Source organism: Pseudopodoces humilis, chromosome 7, assembly GCF_049639895.1.
Source record: "Pseudopodoces humilis isolate 2021_Gansu_Grassland_sample_001 chromosome 7, ASM4963989v1, whole genome shotgun sequence".
Classification (NCBI taxonomy): Eukaryota; Metazoa; Chordata; class Aves; order Passeriformes; family Paridae; genus Pseudopodoces; species Pseudopodoces humilis.
Genome location: NC_142206.1, coordinates 13387246 through 13405161, shown reverse-complemented (window position 1 = coordinate 13405161; position 17916 = coordinate 13387246). Strand labels below are relative to the sequence as shown.

The window sequence follows — 17916 nt, the reverse complement described above, 5'->3', positions numbered from 1 at the left end:
GTGGGATTGCAGTTGTCAACTTTCAATCAAAGTTGATCACAGTTATTATTAAATTGCTAACTAACACTGTGACCCTGATTTCGTACAGCCCTCAGTTTCATTTTGTAAGGTTGCCTCTTTTATCACCTTCAGAGAGCTCCAGAGGATCCATCCTTCCTAGGTGATACATAAATACTGCCATTAAAATCTGCAGCCCTGTGCACTTCCCCCTGTGTAAGACTCCTGACAAGAGAATCCAGCTCACCAGTTGGTCTGTCCTTAATCCTTAAGAGGATATCAAACAGAGATCTGTCCCAAGCCAGATCTCCACTCGTGATTGTGGTGTCCCCAAACTGAGAAGTTGCATCTCAAACCCTAAATACAGCCCCCCCCCGCCCCCCCGCCCCATATTTTGTACTTTGGCTATTTGAGGGAAGGAGCAAGAATATTGAATTTTCTTTTTAGCCTATAATGTCTCACCAATAGAACTCTAATTTTGTGTCTGTTTGCTCTATTTTTGAAGTGAAAAGACTTCATAAAAGGTGACCATGTTGGCTCATGATTCAGCTTGCAGGTATTGCTATAAATATTAGCCTCCAAATATGAAAAACACTGGGTCAGCTATCAATACCTTTATTTTCATTACTTTCAGCAGTACTCCCTCATTTATCCTGTTAAAACCAGTGGGGCACTGATGGAAAATGAACTACTTAAACTCTTAGAATCTAAATACACAAGAAAATATTTTTTTACACTTACAAGAAAATTATTATTATTTGCTCAATCCCTTTTCAGTAGAAACATCTAAGAAACTATAAGGATTTTCCTTTCTATGTACAGAAACCATCAGCTATCTTTTTGAAGAATAGAACCCGTGTAACTTGTGAAATTTAGTGAATGTACTTGCTAAAAAATAATTTTCTCAGAGTGAGAGGCCTACTAAACTATCTTTACATATTATCTTAGCATAACAGTTTTAAAGGAATTATTGTGGTGTGTGAAGAAAATCCCATGTGCATAGTCACAGAGGTCCTGTCTTTATTTTTACCAAGTTGCTAGTAATTATTCATAATTATTACTGCCATTACCAAAGTTGTACTCGAGCCATTCACAGCAACTCAAAAAGAAATAGCCAACAGGTCACTTCTTTACACCAGACAGCCTGGAAAGCTGATAAGACTAAGGAAAGTGTTGTTGGACCACATATATTCCAAGAAAATTTGAGGTTGTTTAAACTGTAATGTGCCTCTAATATGAAAAAGGCCAAGGATAGACCTAGGAAAGCTTTTTCCATGTTGTGGTGGAACTCTTCATGTTGTTTTCCAAGCGATATATGAGAAAGGTGGAGGTTTTAGTAAAAGTAAAGTGTGATTTCATGCAGGGGCTATCTATCCCTGAATGAGTCATCCATAGTATTTTGGTATCCATGCCTTGCTACTTTTGGGTTTTCTCTCTTTTGTGCATTAATTTATTTTTCTCCATTTTGTACACTTTGGAACTTAATCCTTAAGTTTTAGTGTCTATATATAGGTATTTAAACTGTTATAATAATAGAATTTTGTCAAAACACTAACCACAGTGGGTTGAATGATCAGTAACGAAACCTGGTCTGTGCTTATGGGCTGGTAGGAAAATGTAGACAGGAAAAATGCCACTTATTTACCTTGATATGAAACCCAAACATTTCAAAAAATAGACTCAATTTTGCTCCTGCTGAATAGTAAGCAGCTGAAATAGTGGTTCAAGACTGAACCAACAGTGGTTCAAGAATATTGATTCTCACTTCAGGTATTGAACAGTAAGATTTTCTGGCTTAGTCATCTCTGCAACTAAATACCTTTGCAACTTCAAGCATTTTTATCTGACACAGGCAAAGAGGAAAGATTAAGATACAAAATCATTGTACATGTTGTTTAAGCATTCAGATTTGTTCTTTTTTTTGTTTCATAAGCTGTCTTCAAATTTTACGGTTTGCCAACTGTTAGAGACCAGTCTGGAAAGGCCTCCATTGTGGTGGACAAATATCCCTGTGCAATCCCTTGTGCATTCTGGTACAGGCATAAACAGTTCTACAATTATCCAGTTTTATTGTGTAAGTGGGAGGATAGTTTAATAAATCCAGCAAAAACTGAGTGGGATCCTGAAGAAGCATGCCCTGTGTTAAATCTTTTATCCATAGATTAAATGTTTGCTATTTATCTGATTATATTTTCCATATTTTCCCCTGCCTTACCTGGAAATCACTGAAATCGGTGAGAATAGCACACCCTGAAAAATGTACCTTTCAAAGGGAAATGTTATGTGTTGAAGACTTTATTTCAAGTTTAGACTTAAAGTACCACTTTTACAGAAATATGTGAATTTTAAACATGAGAATCCAGGGAGTCTCATGTCCTTTGTCTAGGGTGTTATGGAGATACTGGATGAATTTGGGCACCAGATTGTATCCACATACATTAAGTAGATATTAATATCAGTCATATTTTGTTATTAGTATTCTTATTTTTATCAGTGATGCTGAGAAAAGTTGACTTGCACAGAGAATTTTCATCAGTGCTGATGGATTTCTCATTTAGATTTTGCAAAATGGAAGCATTTGAGTTGATCATGGCTAGGCCCTTTACTTGTCTTTATTTCTTTTTCCATGATCTTGGAAAAGACATTTAAAAAACCCTTAATAGCGTCCTTTCTTTTCTCTCTTCAGATCAAACAAAGTGGGAATTCCTCATTCTGTAAAAGGTGACTTCAAAAAGCTTATTAAGGATAAGAGATCTGTCTTTATTAAATTGTTCCATATTAATATTCAAAATGTTCTCCTTTCCTAACCATGAATTCATAGGCTTGTTCTATTTTAGGAAGCATGGTGGTCCTTTTCCATCTGAACTCCAGACTTTTTAGGGAAAGTGCTTTATGCATTAGAGCAAGAGGACCAACAAACAAATTTGCAGAGGTGATATCCCTCTTGTTTCAGACAGCACACATGATCCACTAGACTTTTCTGAGGATACCTGGATGTATTAGGAGGGTCTCTGTGAATGTCATGCATTCACAAAACGCACGTGAATGTCAATGCAAATTAACTTTTGATTACCTGGTCTGCATCTGATGTATGTGATAGTTGCACTTCTGGTCTTGCAGTGCGTGAGGTGCTGGGACAAGCCTGACATGCCACAAGAGGTGGTCTGCAAAGGGTTATTAGGTCCATCATGAAAATTAAAATCCTTCATAAATTTTCTGTAACATTTACTTCATTTTCAACAATCTGAATGCTGCAGTAGCAACTTCCCTTCAAATACAGTTGAGTCAACTTTCTAGAGAAAAAATAACAGGAATACTTCCCTTGCCCCCTTGTGTTTTGATCTGTCTAGTTAGCCATTAATGTGAGGTCAATAAAACCTGTTCTACCTGCTGTAGGCCTAAACAGAAACAGAAATATTACAAATGCGTTTTCTGTCTTATTTTTATTCTAAATTTTAATTATCCACAAAACTGACAATATAAAATAGTTCATTAACTGGGCAAACCCTCATGCTTGCAAAGACCATCATTCTGCCTCCCTTATACATATCTGCATTATTTGTGTGAAGTTTAAACTTGTCTCATCTCTGTTGTGGCTATTACAGTCTTTTGGGCAAGAAAAAGAAGGGTGAATGTGCTGCCTGATGGAAGCAGGACTAGAGGAGCTTTTCACTGCAGCAAAGGAACATTGTGCTGGACCGTGTATGCATCCAGACGAGGAACAGGAGGGGTTATCAGGAGGAAGAACACTCTGTTATTCCTACTTACTCCACAGATTTGCCTTATCTTTCTGTTTCCGGCCTAAACAACAGATGTAGTGTTCCTTGCTGAGAGCACGAAAACCCCTGCATTGAGCCTGATGGATGTGCTTCATGTACTGTAAGAGGATGTTGCTCTCTTGAGAAAAAACTCCTTTAAAATTACTGAGTTGCTCTTGTACCGTCCTCAAAGGTGAAAGTGCTGAAGTACGTAGTATTAATTCTTCATTGAGGAAAGAGATAATAGAAATCCAGGCTTTACATCTGAAAAATATTAAAGATTCTCTTTTAATCTCTACTGTAAGACCAAGTTTTAAGAAAAATGCAAAGTAGTATTTGTTAGAAAGAGTTAAATATACAAAAGCTTTCCATTTTAAAGGCAACTAAATAAGTTCATCTCTGTACCTGGTCTAATATGTTGTTCTCTGTGATGTTTGACTCTTCAGTGAATACAAACTTATGGAGTGAAAAATTTGTTAATGTTTATTTGCTGAAAATACAAAGATAAATTTTTTATTCCATGTCACCTCTCTTTCTGTTTGTGCCTGCAAAACCTCTGTTGTTCCTACTGTGTTGATGAGGGGCTGCTACCAGTGGGATGAGATACAGAGTCTTCTAATTTCCTGTCTTAGTGAATAAATACATTTGCAACATTCCTAGCAAATGCTGCCTCCTTCTCCAGTGACAGTAACAGTGCTGTCTGATCACAGACTGCTGTGCTTGAAGACGATGTGTCACCGTCTCCTTCTGCACAGTCCCCAGCCCCGTGTCACCCAGCTTGCTCATTGCTGGTCTTGCTCCTCCTATTACATTGCACAGCTACTTCTTAATCTCTTCCAGACTGAAGCAAAGTTTTGTGTCTTGTGGTGCTGCTGATGGTTAATGCTTTCTAGCCTTCAGAACACAAGTTTTTTTAGTGCTCTGAAGATGGGTATTTTCAGCTTATAAAGTAGTAGGAATATTATCTTTATGGGGAACACTGTGCATTGTGAGAATGTTTTTTGACAAGACTATTAATTAGCTTCTTAATATTTAAATGTATTGCCACTCTTATTGCTCTTAAATTAAAAAAAAAAAAAGTACATTTCATGGAATCTAATATACACACAAACATTTCTAGGCATACCATAAGGAAACAGAAAAACCCCAGTAGTTTTTTTCCCCAAATGTTTAACACTCCTAGCCTGGTATTATTAAAAATTAAAATAGAAGAGTAATTTTGGAAAGAGAAGTGTGTGAGAAATTCTTGTGGCTGAGATTTTGAGGACTAATCCAAGAACTACTTCTCTTTTTAGTTGAAATTGTGAAAGCAGAGATGCAGTGAATGTTGCAAATATAACTGGGAGAATGACAAGTCTGAGCCAGAGAAGTTCAGGAAGGGCTTCACTGTTGGGTGATATCACAAAATTGAGGAGAATTGTCATTACTCATTGTTTTTTGATGCCTTTTTTTTTTTTTAATTTTTGCTCAAATAAACATTGTCTATTGACAGAAAAGATGAACCCTTTTAATTTCTATGTTTTTGTCTATGTAACATCTGATACATGTGGTACCATACATATATGACTTGTTTTGTCACAACTTCATTTTCTTGCTCATACTTTCCTATGTTTCCTAGAAGCATCATAACATTCATTCTTTAAGAAAAATTTAAATTTGAGTTAAAGGACAGTGAATATGCATAGATACACAGATACGATTAACCTTATTTAACTGTGAAGTAGATTCTTTCCTCCTTGGTCACTGTTGGCCTAAACCTTTCTCTAGTTTTGAAGTCACGCTGTTTTCCATTAGCTGAGGATTTATTCAGGAGTAATTTGTCCTTGCCTGTACCTTCTTCCTTAGTGCCATACATATTGTCCTTAAGGAACTACAGAAAACTGTAAAAGCTTAACACATTCATTGTTGAAAAGTATTGAAATGGCTTGTTTCTGATGAGAGAAATCCTTGAAGAAGATTATCAAAGGCATGAAGTCTGAATGTTAGAAACTTGGAGCGAACTGGACTTAAGGACAAAAGTGCCCATGAAAAGCACTGAAAAGCACTGAAATGAGGAAATAAAAATCATAATGCTCAATTTATAAACTGAATGAGATATGTACGCTTGTTAGTATTACAAACTAATAAATAATTCTTTCAGCTTTTGCCTGCCTGAGATCCTTCTGCCATGAGGGAAGAGCCTATGTTTTGACATAGTTTTGTTTCTTTGCAGGAGTCAGAGAGTAATAAGTTATGTTCCCTATATTCCTTCCGAAATACCTCTACCTCACCAAACAAGCCCGACGAAGGAGGTCGTGACCGCAGCGAGCTAATGACCAGTGTTAATTTTGGAACACCAGAGCGCCGCAAGGGAAGCCTAGCAGATGTGGTGGACACACTGAAACAGAAGAAACTAGAAGAAATGACCAGGACTGAGCAAGAAGGTATGCATTGGATAGGATTGATGTAGTTTCCCCACCCCTCCAATCCCATAATTTTTATGGCATAGAGGATGTGGGGGCCATAAAACTGCATAATTGGCAAAGGCTAGGATAAAGTTATTCACAGGTTTCCATGGCAATGGTAGTTTGAGATCCATTAGGGATTTTAGACAAATTGCCAGTTTTTAAAAACTTTTAAAATTGTCTTGGTTGTGAGTCAAAGCAAGAATATTGGATTTGGTGAAAACTCAACTCTTACTTGAAAGGTTATGATGAATTCTTAACTGGCTGTGGACTTGAGGGATATTCTTCAGTTGTATTTGTTCTTCCTTTTAAAAGACAAATGTTTATTTTAAACAATAATGAATAAAACATGAGCTGGTTTGTTTTGCCTTCGAAATTCTCATCTTTCATCACTTTAATAACTGAGCATCTGTAACTAGGAGAATGGGAAAGAGTTTTAAGTGTAAAAATACATGGTTCTGACCTATATAGCTAGAATTACAAAGGAAGAAATCTCTTGGTTTTTCTAACAGTCTCCTCAGATATTGTTACAAGTATTAAAACAGAGATAAAAATGGGGACAAATCTTTGAGTGCTAAGCCTGTTTATGTAGCCAGTCCTTATTCAGATACTTTCATTGATTTTGTGAAGATTTTGGCTGTGGTAGGAAACAAACAGAATTGGAGAGTGGGTTTATCAGTGTATGTGTACAAACAGTATGGACCCACCATGAAAATTTCTCCTCTTGGTAAGTGGAATGAAGTCTCACTTGGTTCTGCAACAATACCTTTTAGTCTGTGAGCTCATATGTGAGTTTGAATCAGGAAGTTGTGAGAGCAGGAGGCTTTGAAATAGAAAAACAGGTGTGGAGGCATCTGTGTGGATTCTCTGAGATATTTTACCAGTTCTGTTTTTGTGGCATTAAATATAACCCAGGAAGAATATTTATAATGTAGCAAAGCCAAAAGGCAGTAAAACTTTGTGATTTGATTTTTTTAATTTTTTTTTTTATTGAAATTTGAATGAGTTCAGACTTATTTTGACTCCTCAGTTTCATGGTATGGTCACAATACACTTCAAACAGTGCACTCTAAGTTCCCTTGGCTAATATAGCAATGCAGATTTAAATTAAAATTGAAGCTGATACAATAATGTGTTTAAATATGGGATAAAATAATATAGTGATGGAAGCAGGCTTCTAAATTTCTTGGCATAATTGTTAAATGCCAGTATGTTCTATAGGTGTCCTTTCTGAAGCTGGTGAAACATCTCTAAAGAGAGAATGTCCCAGATTCTTTACTACCATCTGTCTGTTTTCAGCTGTAAAGATCACTCTTTTAAAAATTGCTTTCTTAGATTTGGTGGTTAGGCTAGGAAAACTATTTTAAATATTACTTTGGCAAAGTTGTTTTCTGCAGTCAGCAGCAGTCGTTCGACACTCCATGCTAATCAAAGGTCTTGGCTCGTACTTTGCTGCGGGAGTGCTCAAGTTGCTGTTGATTATATTGACACCACAGCTAAGGCTTTTCCAGGAGTGTACTGGATGGTGTGCTAATAAAAATGTGCATCAAAAAGTTTAAACATAACATCTATCTGTAGGGATTCAAGCATTTCATAACTTATTTCTGTATGGGTTCTTAAGAATTTTCTTCACTTCCCTTATATTAGTATACACTGGTTGTTTTAAGAGTAGAGAGCAGAGCGATCCCTCTCTCTGAGTCAGAGCCTTACACGTTATGTGTTCTCATCAGCAGAGAAATAAAGGTCATTTTTGATCTATAAAATAATCTTGCCTTTATGGACCACATTATAATGGAAAGCTATTCTAAAGTCTGCCTGTAAGTTCAAAGGTACTTGACTGTATCTTCATGTATAGGTTAGGCTGAGATTAGACATTAGGAGACAATTCTTTGCTGTGAGGATGGTGAGGCTCTGGCACAGGTTGCCCAGAGAAGTTGTGGACACCCCTCCCTGGAAGTGAAGCTCAGGTTGGTGGAGCTCTGAGAAACCTGGTCTGATGAAAAGGGTCTCTGCCTACCACAGTGGAGATGGAATTAGATGATTTTTGAGGTTTCTTCCAATCCAGGCCATTCTGTGATGACTTTATGGTTCTGCATCAAGTTTTTTCCCATTCGTTACTTATGCTTAACAGAAAATAATTAATGAACATCTGACTGGTAGCATATAAATAAATGCAGAAAAATAATTAAAAGAAAGATTGGAAATTCTTCAGGATGTTGCACTTAAGAAGTTCAATGTTTCTAAACTTCTGTGTAGGCTAGGAATATCTAAATTCTTAGAACGTATTTGAATACCCAATTCAGTATTCAGTGGTTTCTCTGAATTAAAAAGAAGTACTCTCCATACTTGTTTGATTAAAATAAAATGTTTTAAAAATAATTACTATTTTAAGATTGAACTTTGTTTTAGCTCTGTGAAGTCAGTTGGAGAAATGAGGTCTGAGATTATGAAGTTGATTTGCCACCTTACAGTGTCTTTTGAACAACCTAATTAATAGGCTGATCACACACCATACATCATGCTCTTTAACACCTATCCTTTAAAATATGTTTCTTTGCAGTCCTTTTCTTAAAATGGTATGCAACCAATGAAATTGAGGAGCCCTTTGTGTACTAAGCCCTTCCCTGTCACAAAATTGCTTGCCCAAAATGAAAAATACTTGCTGAGTTTTTTATAGAGAGAATAATATAATTGGTTTAATGAATGAAGTGGAGAAAAGGCATGTGTTTCTACTGTATACTGTGGTGTGGGGCTTTAAGTCCTGCATATCTCCTTTAAAAGAGTGTAATAGTTCATATTAGCCTTATTTATAGGGATGACCTCCTTGACCACTGATGTAGCTGTGGGGTTTGTCTGGCACACCGTCATATGGCAAGTTAATTGTAGAGTTAAATGTGGAGTAAAGAACTCAAGAATTCCAGTCATCAGACCTAACCCCCACACCAGCTCAACGAAAAGTCTCTTTTAATATTGTTACATAGTAACTTTCTGGTCCATCCATATCATCTGAATTTGAGAAATACAAGTTGTTCGGGTCAAATACTTAAATACTTTGTGCTGTACACTCAGATGTTAGGTGTCTGACATGCTTGTATATACTCCTTGTGGTCTCTGTTGTACCTCATATTGCTGGAAAAAGGATATATACTGGAAGATTTGATTGTGTCTAAATAGATATATTTAATCAGAGTCCTTTGGCTCCTGAAAATAAGTTGTCTAATGAGAATTTCATCTGAGCAGCTGTGACTGAGGAGGTCAACAGGCATTGCCTAAGAGAATATGGCCCAGCTGGTTAAATCTGGTTGTTGTAGTGATTTAAATGGTCAAGTGCTGCTTGTAATCCATGACCGTCTGTTTGTAAAGGGAAGAGTGAGTGCTTCAGCATAATGTACAGCTGTTTTAATCTCTCTTTAATAATAGTGCTTCAGCCAGTGTCATGTCTTGTGTATGGTGTGGGAACACGGGTGCCTCACACAGGAATATAGCTTAAGTATGTTTTTAGCTTTATTTGTATTCTGAACACAGATTACCAACATTACAGAATAAACAACATATTTTTTGACTTTGGGGTCCAGTATTTGCATTTTTTTATACAGTAAGGCACTCCTGTGCCCTAATTTGTAATGATTTGGAAATGAGAAAACTGATGAGAAAATTGTAATTGAAAAAGAAAAGAATGCTACAAATATTTAGAGTTAATTTGAGTATGTAAAGACTTTGCTGACACGTGTTCTCGTAGGACAGAAGAGGTCAGAAATGAACAGGTGTCTAATTTAATCAATAACGTTGGACTCTAGGGCCTCTTGGATAACTTCAGTATATTCAACTTATTCTATGAGCCAAAGGATTGTTTTACTGGCCTTTTTCTTTGGAAGTAACCTACAATACAATCAAGTATTAAAACTCTAGATAGCTCAAAATTAAGAGTTTATGTTAGGCAATATGGTCTAACTGCTTCTCTCCTTTTCTATCCCCTTTAAGTAAAAGACTTTTTGAATATTGCTTATGTTACTTTTGTGAGATAGATTTACAGCCTGGGTTGCCTGAATTCTATGCTGAGAGTTGGCTTCCAGACAACTATCCTACTTTACTTCATCATAAGCCTCTAGGAGCAATAATTAGTAGTACACATCTTGTCTGTAACGAGGAGAACAGATTTCCCCCTTTCAGATCTGGAATGCTAGGTTGGCAGGTCAGCTGGCACTTCTGAGCTGGAAACTGGGCATGTCATTTCTGCTAAGTGCTAAGCCCTCATTACTCAGGGCCTGGATTCCTAATTCACTTTTGACCTTGATTCTGAGCAATGTATACAGTCTCATTTTTCAACCAAGCCCAGTGCACAATTCTAGCACAAGCCTTTTATGAAGTGCTTCCCATTCTTGTTTCCTCCTTGAAGACCATAGTTGAACATTAAGAGATCAAAGATTTCTATGTATGCATTGTTTCTATGTATTCATATGTATTCTATGTATGCATGGTAAATATTTCTATGTATGTATACATATTTCTATGTATGTATACATATTTCTATGTATGTATATATTCATACATATTTCTATGTATGTATACAACTACGTTCTAAGGAACATCTATATAAAGAGTAGTATATTCATAAATTTCCATCTATTCTCTGTCATGTGCACCTGTTTGTATTCTCTCTCTATAGGAGGATATATGGGTGGATATCTAAATTAAAAATTAAGGGTTTACATGTATTATTAATTCTATATGCAGTAGGGAAAAATCTTACTACATTGCTCAGTAGTGGTGTTTTTTCTAATTTTGTGTTTTGTTGTTTTCTTTTTTCTCCAGCTTCATGAGTTAATAATAACTGAACACTTTCTGTTGTATTGATTTTAAATAGATTAACATTTCCCCTACAAAGCTTTCTATCATTCCAATAATTATATTGGAATATAATATAAGTATATTGAAATACTGCACATACAGATCCAAGAATTTCCTGCTAATTTCTTTGGGAAGTAAGTAAACTTAAACCCTCACATACTGTGTTTCTAAGTGGCCATTGGCAAACAATTTTGGTTGCAATTGCTTATTTTCTAGGTTTTGGTTTTTTTAAATTTTTAAATTTTTTTTATTATGGTTGTTTTTTGTTGGTTTTTTTTTTTTTTAAAGAATCTGTGTATTATGTTGTATTAAATGAATGGAGAGTTTCAATTTTGCATTCTTTGTTTTAAGCTGGCCATAGCTGAGAACAGAGAGAGTTCAGACATGTATACTTGTTTTTTAGCATAATTTTAAGCACAACCTTTGAGGACCTTTTGTGTCAGGAGTTTTCTTTGGTGTATGAGTCCTAGAAGTGAACTGCTGACCATTTATGGTCAGTGAATATTTTAAAATGTTTTTCAGAATTTTTGCAGAGATTTAATTCAAGTTATCTGTTTTATGGTGTGCTGGATACCCACACTTTCCACTGATGAAGGCATGATCCCTGTCTGTCCAAACACACTTGGTGTTTGCAGACCCCTGCTCTTTCTTCTTTTTTATTTTTTTTATGGATACAGATATTTTGTTCAAGACATCTAAAATGTTACTGGGTTTTGGTATTAGGATTACCTGAAGTAATCAACAAAAATGACTTATTGCTGCTGTTCTGTGTTTTGTAATACCCATGAACATTGCAAATGGTTACTGGCGTTTCTGTTTGGATATGAAAAAGCTCACATTCAAATCCATTCATCACCTTTGAAAAAGCCATATCTGCTCGGTACCATCTGTATCTTATTTCCCTTTTCTTAAAAATCAAGAAAATTCAGAATCAGTTATGCATATAGTTAATTTAATACTTTTATTTGCTTTTTTGTTGGAAGCCGTATATAGTGGCATCTAAGAAAGAGAATTTCTCTTTAAACTCCAGACATGCTTCCAAAATAAAAATGCAAAAGCCCAAGCGTCCAGAAAATAAATAGATGACTCAGACTGAATTAAAAAAGAGATATGAAGCACATTTTCCTAAATTGCTGTTTTCTTCTATTATTTACCTCCTTACCATGAAATTAAATGCAACTTATTTTTTCTCTTTTTTTTTTTTTAAATTCCAATTATCTTTGTAAAATCACTTTGGTCACTCTTTTTCAATGCTATATATGCTGCTTTTTTAGAAAAAAATATTCTTCTCTTTATAGACATTTTGTAGATCATAAAATTTCTAAGAATTCATTTGTTGAATTCTACAGTGAATTCCTATGTCTTAATGTGTTAAGCTAAGGTAATTTTGGAGTATTTTGCAACATTACCACAAAGGAAGTGTTTTCGAGGGTTATTTTCCTGGTAACTAAAAGAAGATACAACCTATTTTCCTTCTCTCTGTTGTATTTGCTTTTTCTATCAGAAATTAATTCCATTAATGTACTTTTGTTTAATGAAATTTAGAATGCATTTAAACATACATTTAAAAATTCATTATTTTTTTGCAAAGAGAGACTCAATCTGTGTAACCATACTGTGTCTGGCCATTAATATTTTGTCTCGTATTTTTATTTATCATTCTGAGTGAGAATTTAGGCATTTTTGATTATCCACTTTCTTATGTCCTTTAAATTTTTCAGAATAGTATTTTGTGACTAAATGCTGTCTTTCAATTTTTATTTAAGAAACTGAGACATATTGTCATCTTTCCACCTCATCTTTGTGTTTATCTGGCTGCTTACACTACAGTCTTACCCAGTGTTGTAGCATTTGAGAATCTAATCACTACTCCCAGTTTCTGTGTGGATACCAGAATTTTGCAGCACTTTTGAGTATGTCTCATGTTACATTTGGAATCTTCCATTTGGTTTTCTTGGTTCTGGAATTCATTCATGGCCCACAAATGGAGAATAGCACAGACTTTTACATGGGGATCATGGAGAACGAGATCTACATGAATAGGTTGATAGATTAGTTAGGCCATCTGCTTTGCTAAGAGGTTTTCATGTCCCCTCTTAGTTCTTATTCAGTATCATCAGCAAGAAGTTGATGGGTCTGATGGTAGCCATTTGAGAACCTGTCAGGAAAAAAAATACACTTTGGCTACTGTCAGACATTTACATCGGTGTAGGATCCATGGAATTTTATGGAGTTTCTACTTTCCTGGAGGTTCAATTTTCCAATGCAGATTGTTATCTCTTTAAGGCTTTGTACCTGTGCACCTCTACAAAATTGTTGCATTTTCTGGTAAACAGAGATGATCCTGATAGGGGAAGAGTCTGAAATTCAGGACTCAGTTCTGAGGACTGGAACATCCAATCTAGCCATGAAAAATTCTTTATTTTTGAGCAGGTATTTGCTCTCACTGTTTTGAGATTCTTATATGATGTTGAAGAAACATCTTTATTCAACCTAGAATATGTGAGATGAATAAAATCCTTTTCATTGGAACAATTGTGCCTTTACCCTGTTCTCATTATCCCCGAACAGGACAGATTATACTGAAAAATGTGAAATCTTTTCTTTGCCATCATCTACTGACCATTCCAGTCAGTTCCTCCCCAGAGATGTGTTTTCCAATGTCTTACCTTCAGGGATCATCTCATTTTTATTTTTTCTTTAATTCCACGGTAACCCCTCAATTCTGACCTTCTTCAGTGTTAGATATAATTTAATTTCTATTTTATTGCATGATAAATTGTCCCAGTGCTTCCATCTTATATAATTTTCTGCACTATATTCCTCTACACTTCTGTTCTCTGTTTTAGACAGGTCAAACATCTGCTATCTTTACACTATTTGTATGTTATTAGTATTGTGAAAGCATTAATAAAAAAGGATATCTTAAAAGCCAGCTTTTTCCTAAGGGCAGTAAAAAAGGCAAGATCAGTATGAATAGGTACAACTGACATTGAGCTCTGTGGTAGAGACTATAAGTGAGTAAATAGCTGTAAAAATATGGAGAGCTACTTCAGTTGCATGATCTTGGCAGCAGAAAAATAAATTGAAACTTCATTGGTTTCTGATGTTCTGTGACACAAACAACACTATGATCAGATCATGCTTTAAAATGGCAATTGAAATACCTTTTGTAGTCATCAAGTTAATAGTAGGGACTAGACTGTGATATTTCCCTTCCTAAAATTGCTAATGTAAATAAATAAAAGGATACAAGGGAAAAGATTGGGCTTGAAAATGGCTGATCTTGTTTGCCATTGTATTTTCAAAGTTCTGGAGGGTGAATGGCCTCAGGTTTCTTTGGTGATGGACTTTAGTTTTAGTTAGCCTTACTTGCTTTCCCATTCCTGCTGTTTTGCAACAGGGCCTAAAAGTGCTTTAAGTGCTTGTGACTGAGGTAATGAATGGAAATATCTTCCCAGCACTGTGAGTATTGCATTAGACTGAATAGTCACCTTACTTGTAAAAGCACTATTAGAGAGGGGCAGCTGTAAGTAAGGATAACGATTTGTGTCCAGTGCTTATTTACTGAAAATTGTAAATGTATTATTTATTGAGAGCTCTCCAGACAGTGCTTGTCAGAATAAAAATGTCAACTCTAAGCAAAATGTTATAATACATAATAAAAATGCTAGGTGCACACTTTGGAGATACAGCTAATTAGATCTGCTTTTCTTAAAGAAATGACAGTAAAAATGCTCAGCAGCATATACATTTCAAATGCTGATATATTCCTTATTTTTCTATACGGTATTTGGTTTAGATACCTTATAATTATTTAAAAATAATTTTGACAACTTTATTTGGTTGCCACAGTAGAGACAGAGGCACTTGCTGCCTGGCTGCATGAGGCAGTTGCATGCTCAGGCCTTCTTGTTCATCCAGCGGAGAGAGTAGCTACTCTCACTTCTGTTTCAGTCTGAAACTCCAAGATACCACTTTGTTTGTGAAGAAAACCTGCCACCAGTGGAAGCAACAAACAATTATTAAGATTAGTCTTCAACCATGCTAATTAACCCCAAACAAATATTCTTAACAGGGAACCTAAATCCACTCAATGTCTGTGTTGCTTTTGTGTATTATTAAATATGAGTGGGAATTAGGAAAAAAATAAGTAGCTATTTTTTTTCTATTTAAAATATTCATTTAAGTTGTTGTGGTTTTTTTTTTTTCAATTTTATTTTCCCTGAAATTTACAATGAGAAGAATTGGAGCTTAAAAAATTTGGAAATCTTTTTGGAGTGCTTTACAGTGTAAGGGAGGGCATTGGCTTTTGAATTTATCCTTTTTTACAAAGAACTGCTCAGTTCAGCATCATAAAATTTAGGATGTCATCATGAAAAGCAGCTTTCTTGCTGCTTGTTTTGAGTGTATCAGCCAACCCGAGAAAGAACCTTACTGTAATTATTTTAGTGGCAGTCTATCTTTGCTCCCCTTCACTTGGTTACACAGAATCAAGGAATCAAGGAATCATGGAGTGGCTGAGGTGGGAAGGCACTGCTTCTCTGAACAGGGCAGGATTGCCTACAACAGAGTTGTTCAGAGCCACGTCCTACCAATTTTTGAGTATCTCCAAGGCTGTAAACTCCACAGTTTGTTTGGTGTTAGGTCATCCTTACGATAAGCAAGATTTTCTTTTGGTTCAAGGGAATTTCCTGTTTTCCCGTTTGTTCTCTTTGCCTCTGAGCCTGTAATTTGGCACCATGGAGAAGATCCTGGATCTGTCTTTACTCCTACCATCAGATATTTATATATCATCCCCTGGAAGCTGCTCTTTCTCAGCCTCACTGTGCTCCCAGCCCCTCTTTATGTGAGAGATGCTCCAGTCACTTGGTTGCCCTGCAGCCCATTCATAGACTCTCTCCTGTCACATATCTTTCTTGTACTGTGGAGCCCAGAACTGGGCACAGCACCCTAAGTGTGGTCCAAAATGAGATTTATTTTAAGGCCACCAGTTCTGCACTGAAAGACTGAGCTAGTACCTTTAAAGCCAAGAGGAACTTTATTATGATAAAGTCTGATACTTCCTGAAATTCTGCTCAAGCCCTGGCTGAGCGCTGTTAACTTGGATAATCTGAGTTTTAGCCCTGTGCCTGTGCTCTCACTTCCCTGTGCGTAGCTGATGAGCACAAAGTGAAAACCAAGAAAAAAAGCACAATTCAGTGTTCTGAACTACATATTTCTGTGCTTCACAAATGTATTTTGGACTGTGAGGAGTCCTTCTAATTCCTGTTTGTAGCCAGGCTTCTTCCTTATTTGCCCATTGGCACAATGATCTCCAAAATGAAGCCATTGTTAATGTGTCAAAATCCACCCTCTTCTGTCCTGCTTTAGTAAGATAAAGAAGTAGTGGTGGTTTTTTTTAAAGTTCAGATTGTGATATTTCTGGAAAAAGAAAGTGCAATAGTACTTGTTAAATATAGTTTTGAGGGCAACTACTGTGTAAACATCTGCAGAGAGCTCCTGTTATCATTGCTCTGTCCTGACTAGCAGTGCTCACTCAGTTGCAGTCTTGGGTCAGTCTTTAGCATGGGCTGTGAATCAGTAAAGCTGTTCCAAAATGTCTTGTTCTACAGCCTAGCATTTTGGAATGTATCTAATAGCTGTTTTCTTTTATTAATCATAATATATTTTTAGTTTTACTTACATAGGTGCCCAGAGTTTCTGGGCACAGTGCCCTATGTATGAATGGCTGTTTATTTTCATCTTCTTTTTTGTTAACTGCTTTACTTAATGCTTTACATAACCATTTGCCATATTTTGACATGAAGCTATAATGCACTGCTGCCTGCTCACATTTCTTACAGAACTTGATGTGACATCACCCTCTATGGTAAATCATGATCTTCACTGAACCTAAAAAACCCCATCTTGAATACTTTCCTGTCTTTTATTTGTTTGAAAATGTTGAAGCAAGCAGGCTCTTTCGCCCATCTGGAAGAAGCCTGAACACTACAGCTTAGAGAGCCTGCAGTGACACCAGAAACATTGAGGGCTCTGTACTGAATTCCTTAGTCTAACACCACTTTAAGAATGATTTCTGTTTGCATTTATAGCTATGCTGTGTGTGTTACAGGATATGCATGAGGACCAGATTCAGCTCTTTCTACTCTATCTTAAAATTTACCTGCATATTCAATATTTAAAACAGCTCTGCTTCTCAGTGTAGGTCTTAGCAGTCCTTATCGTATCTTAAATGTGTAGCAAGCAGATTACTTTTGAATATTTACAGTGAAACAAAAACTAACACATCGAGCAGAGGTTTGTTAAAATGTCAGAAGAACTTGCCATAGTGAAAAATAAATATTGAACCAAGTTTATTCCTGAGGTGACTCTATTAATTTCAATAGAATTACTGCAGGAGTAGTTCTGGAAAAAATCTGTCAAGATTTTGTACTATAATTTAATTTTTTTTTCACAGAACTTTGAATAGCCCAGAAATAATTTTATAGGTTTGGCATGCACATGTATCACTAAGTAAAATAAGCTTTTGCCTCAGCCTCTGTTCCCTCTGTGGACTGTTTGTGTTTTTAGTTGTTTAAATGGGGTTGTTGCAGCTTTGTTAATAGGTTTTGTTACATCTGCAGTTATACTTGTAATTAAAAATTTACTTGGAGCATTGGTTCCACTTGGTTTCAGCGTATCTGGTGTTTCTGTGATATAATAACTAGAAAAAGAATCATGTCTGTTGCCCTTTTGTGTCTGTGTATCAGGTAACACAACAGACAGTGGCCAGACATATGACCTCAAAAATGAAACCAATTTGTTAATGAACTAACAAGGCAATGTAATAAGCGTCTCTATTCAGTCATTTTCCCCAGCTTTTGGTT

General features: G+C 36.0%; 1 protein-coding gene across 11 annotated transcripts in view; it reads left to right on the top strand.

Moving 5' to 3' along the window:
* SOX6 (SRY-box transcription factor 6) overlaps nucleotides 1-17916 on the top strand; it is a 372529-nt gene that overhangs the window by 150651 nt on the left and 203962 nt on the right. For all 11 annotated transcript variants that reach the window (XM_088057366.1, XM_088057365.1, XM_088057364.1 and 8 more), the window contains one exon: nucleotides 5968-6178. In XM_088057366.1, the coding sequence (XP_087913492.1) occupies nucleotides 5968-6178 (211 nt within the window). The remainder of the gene's footprint in view (nucleotides 1-5967; nucleotides 6179-17916) is intronic.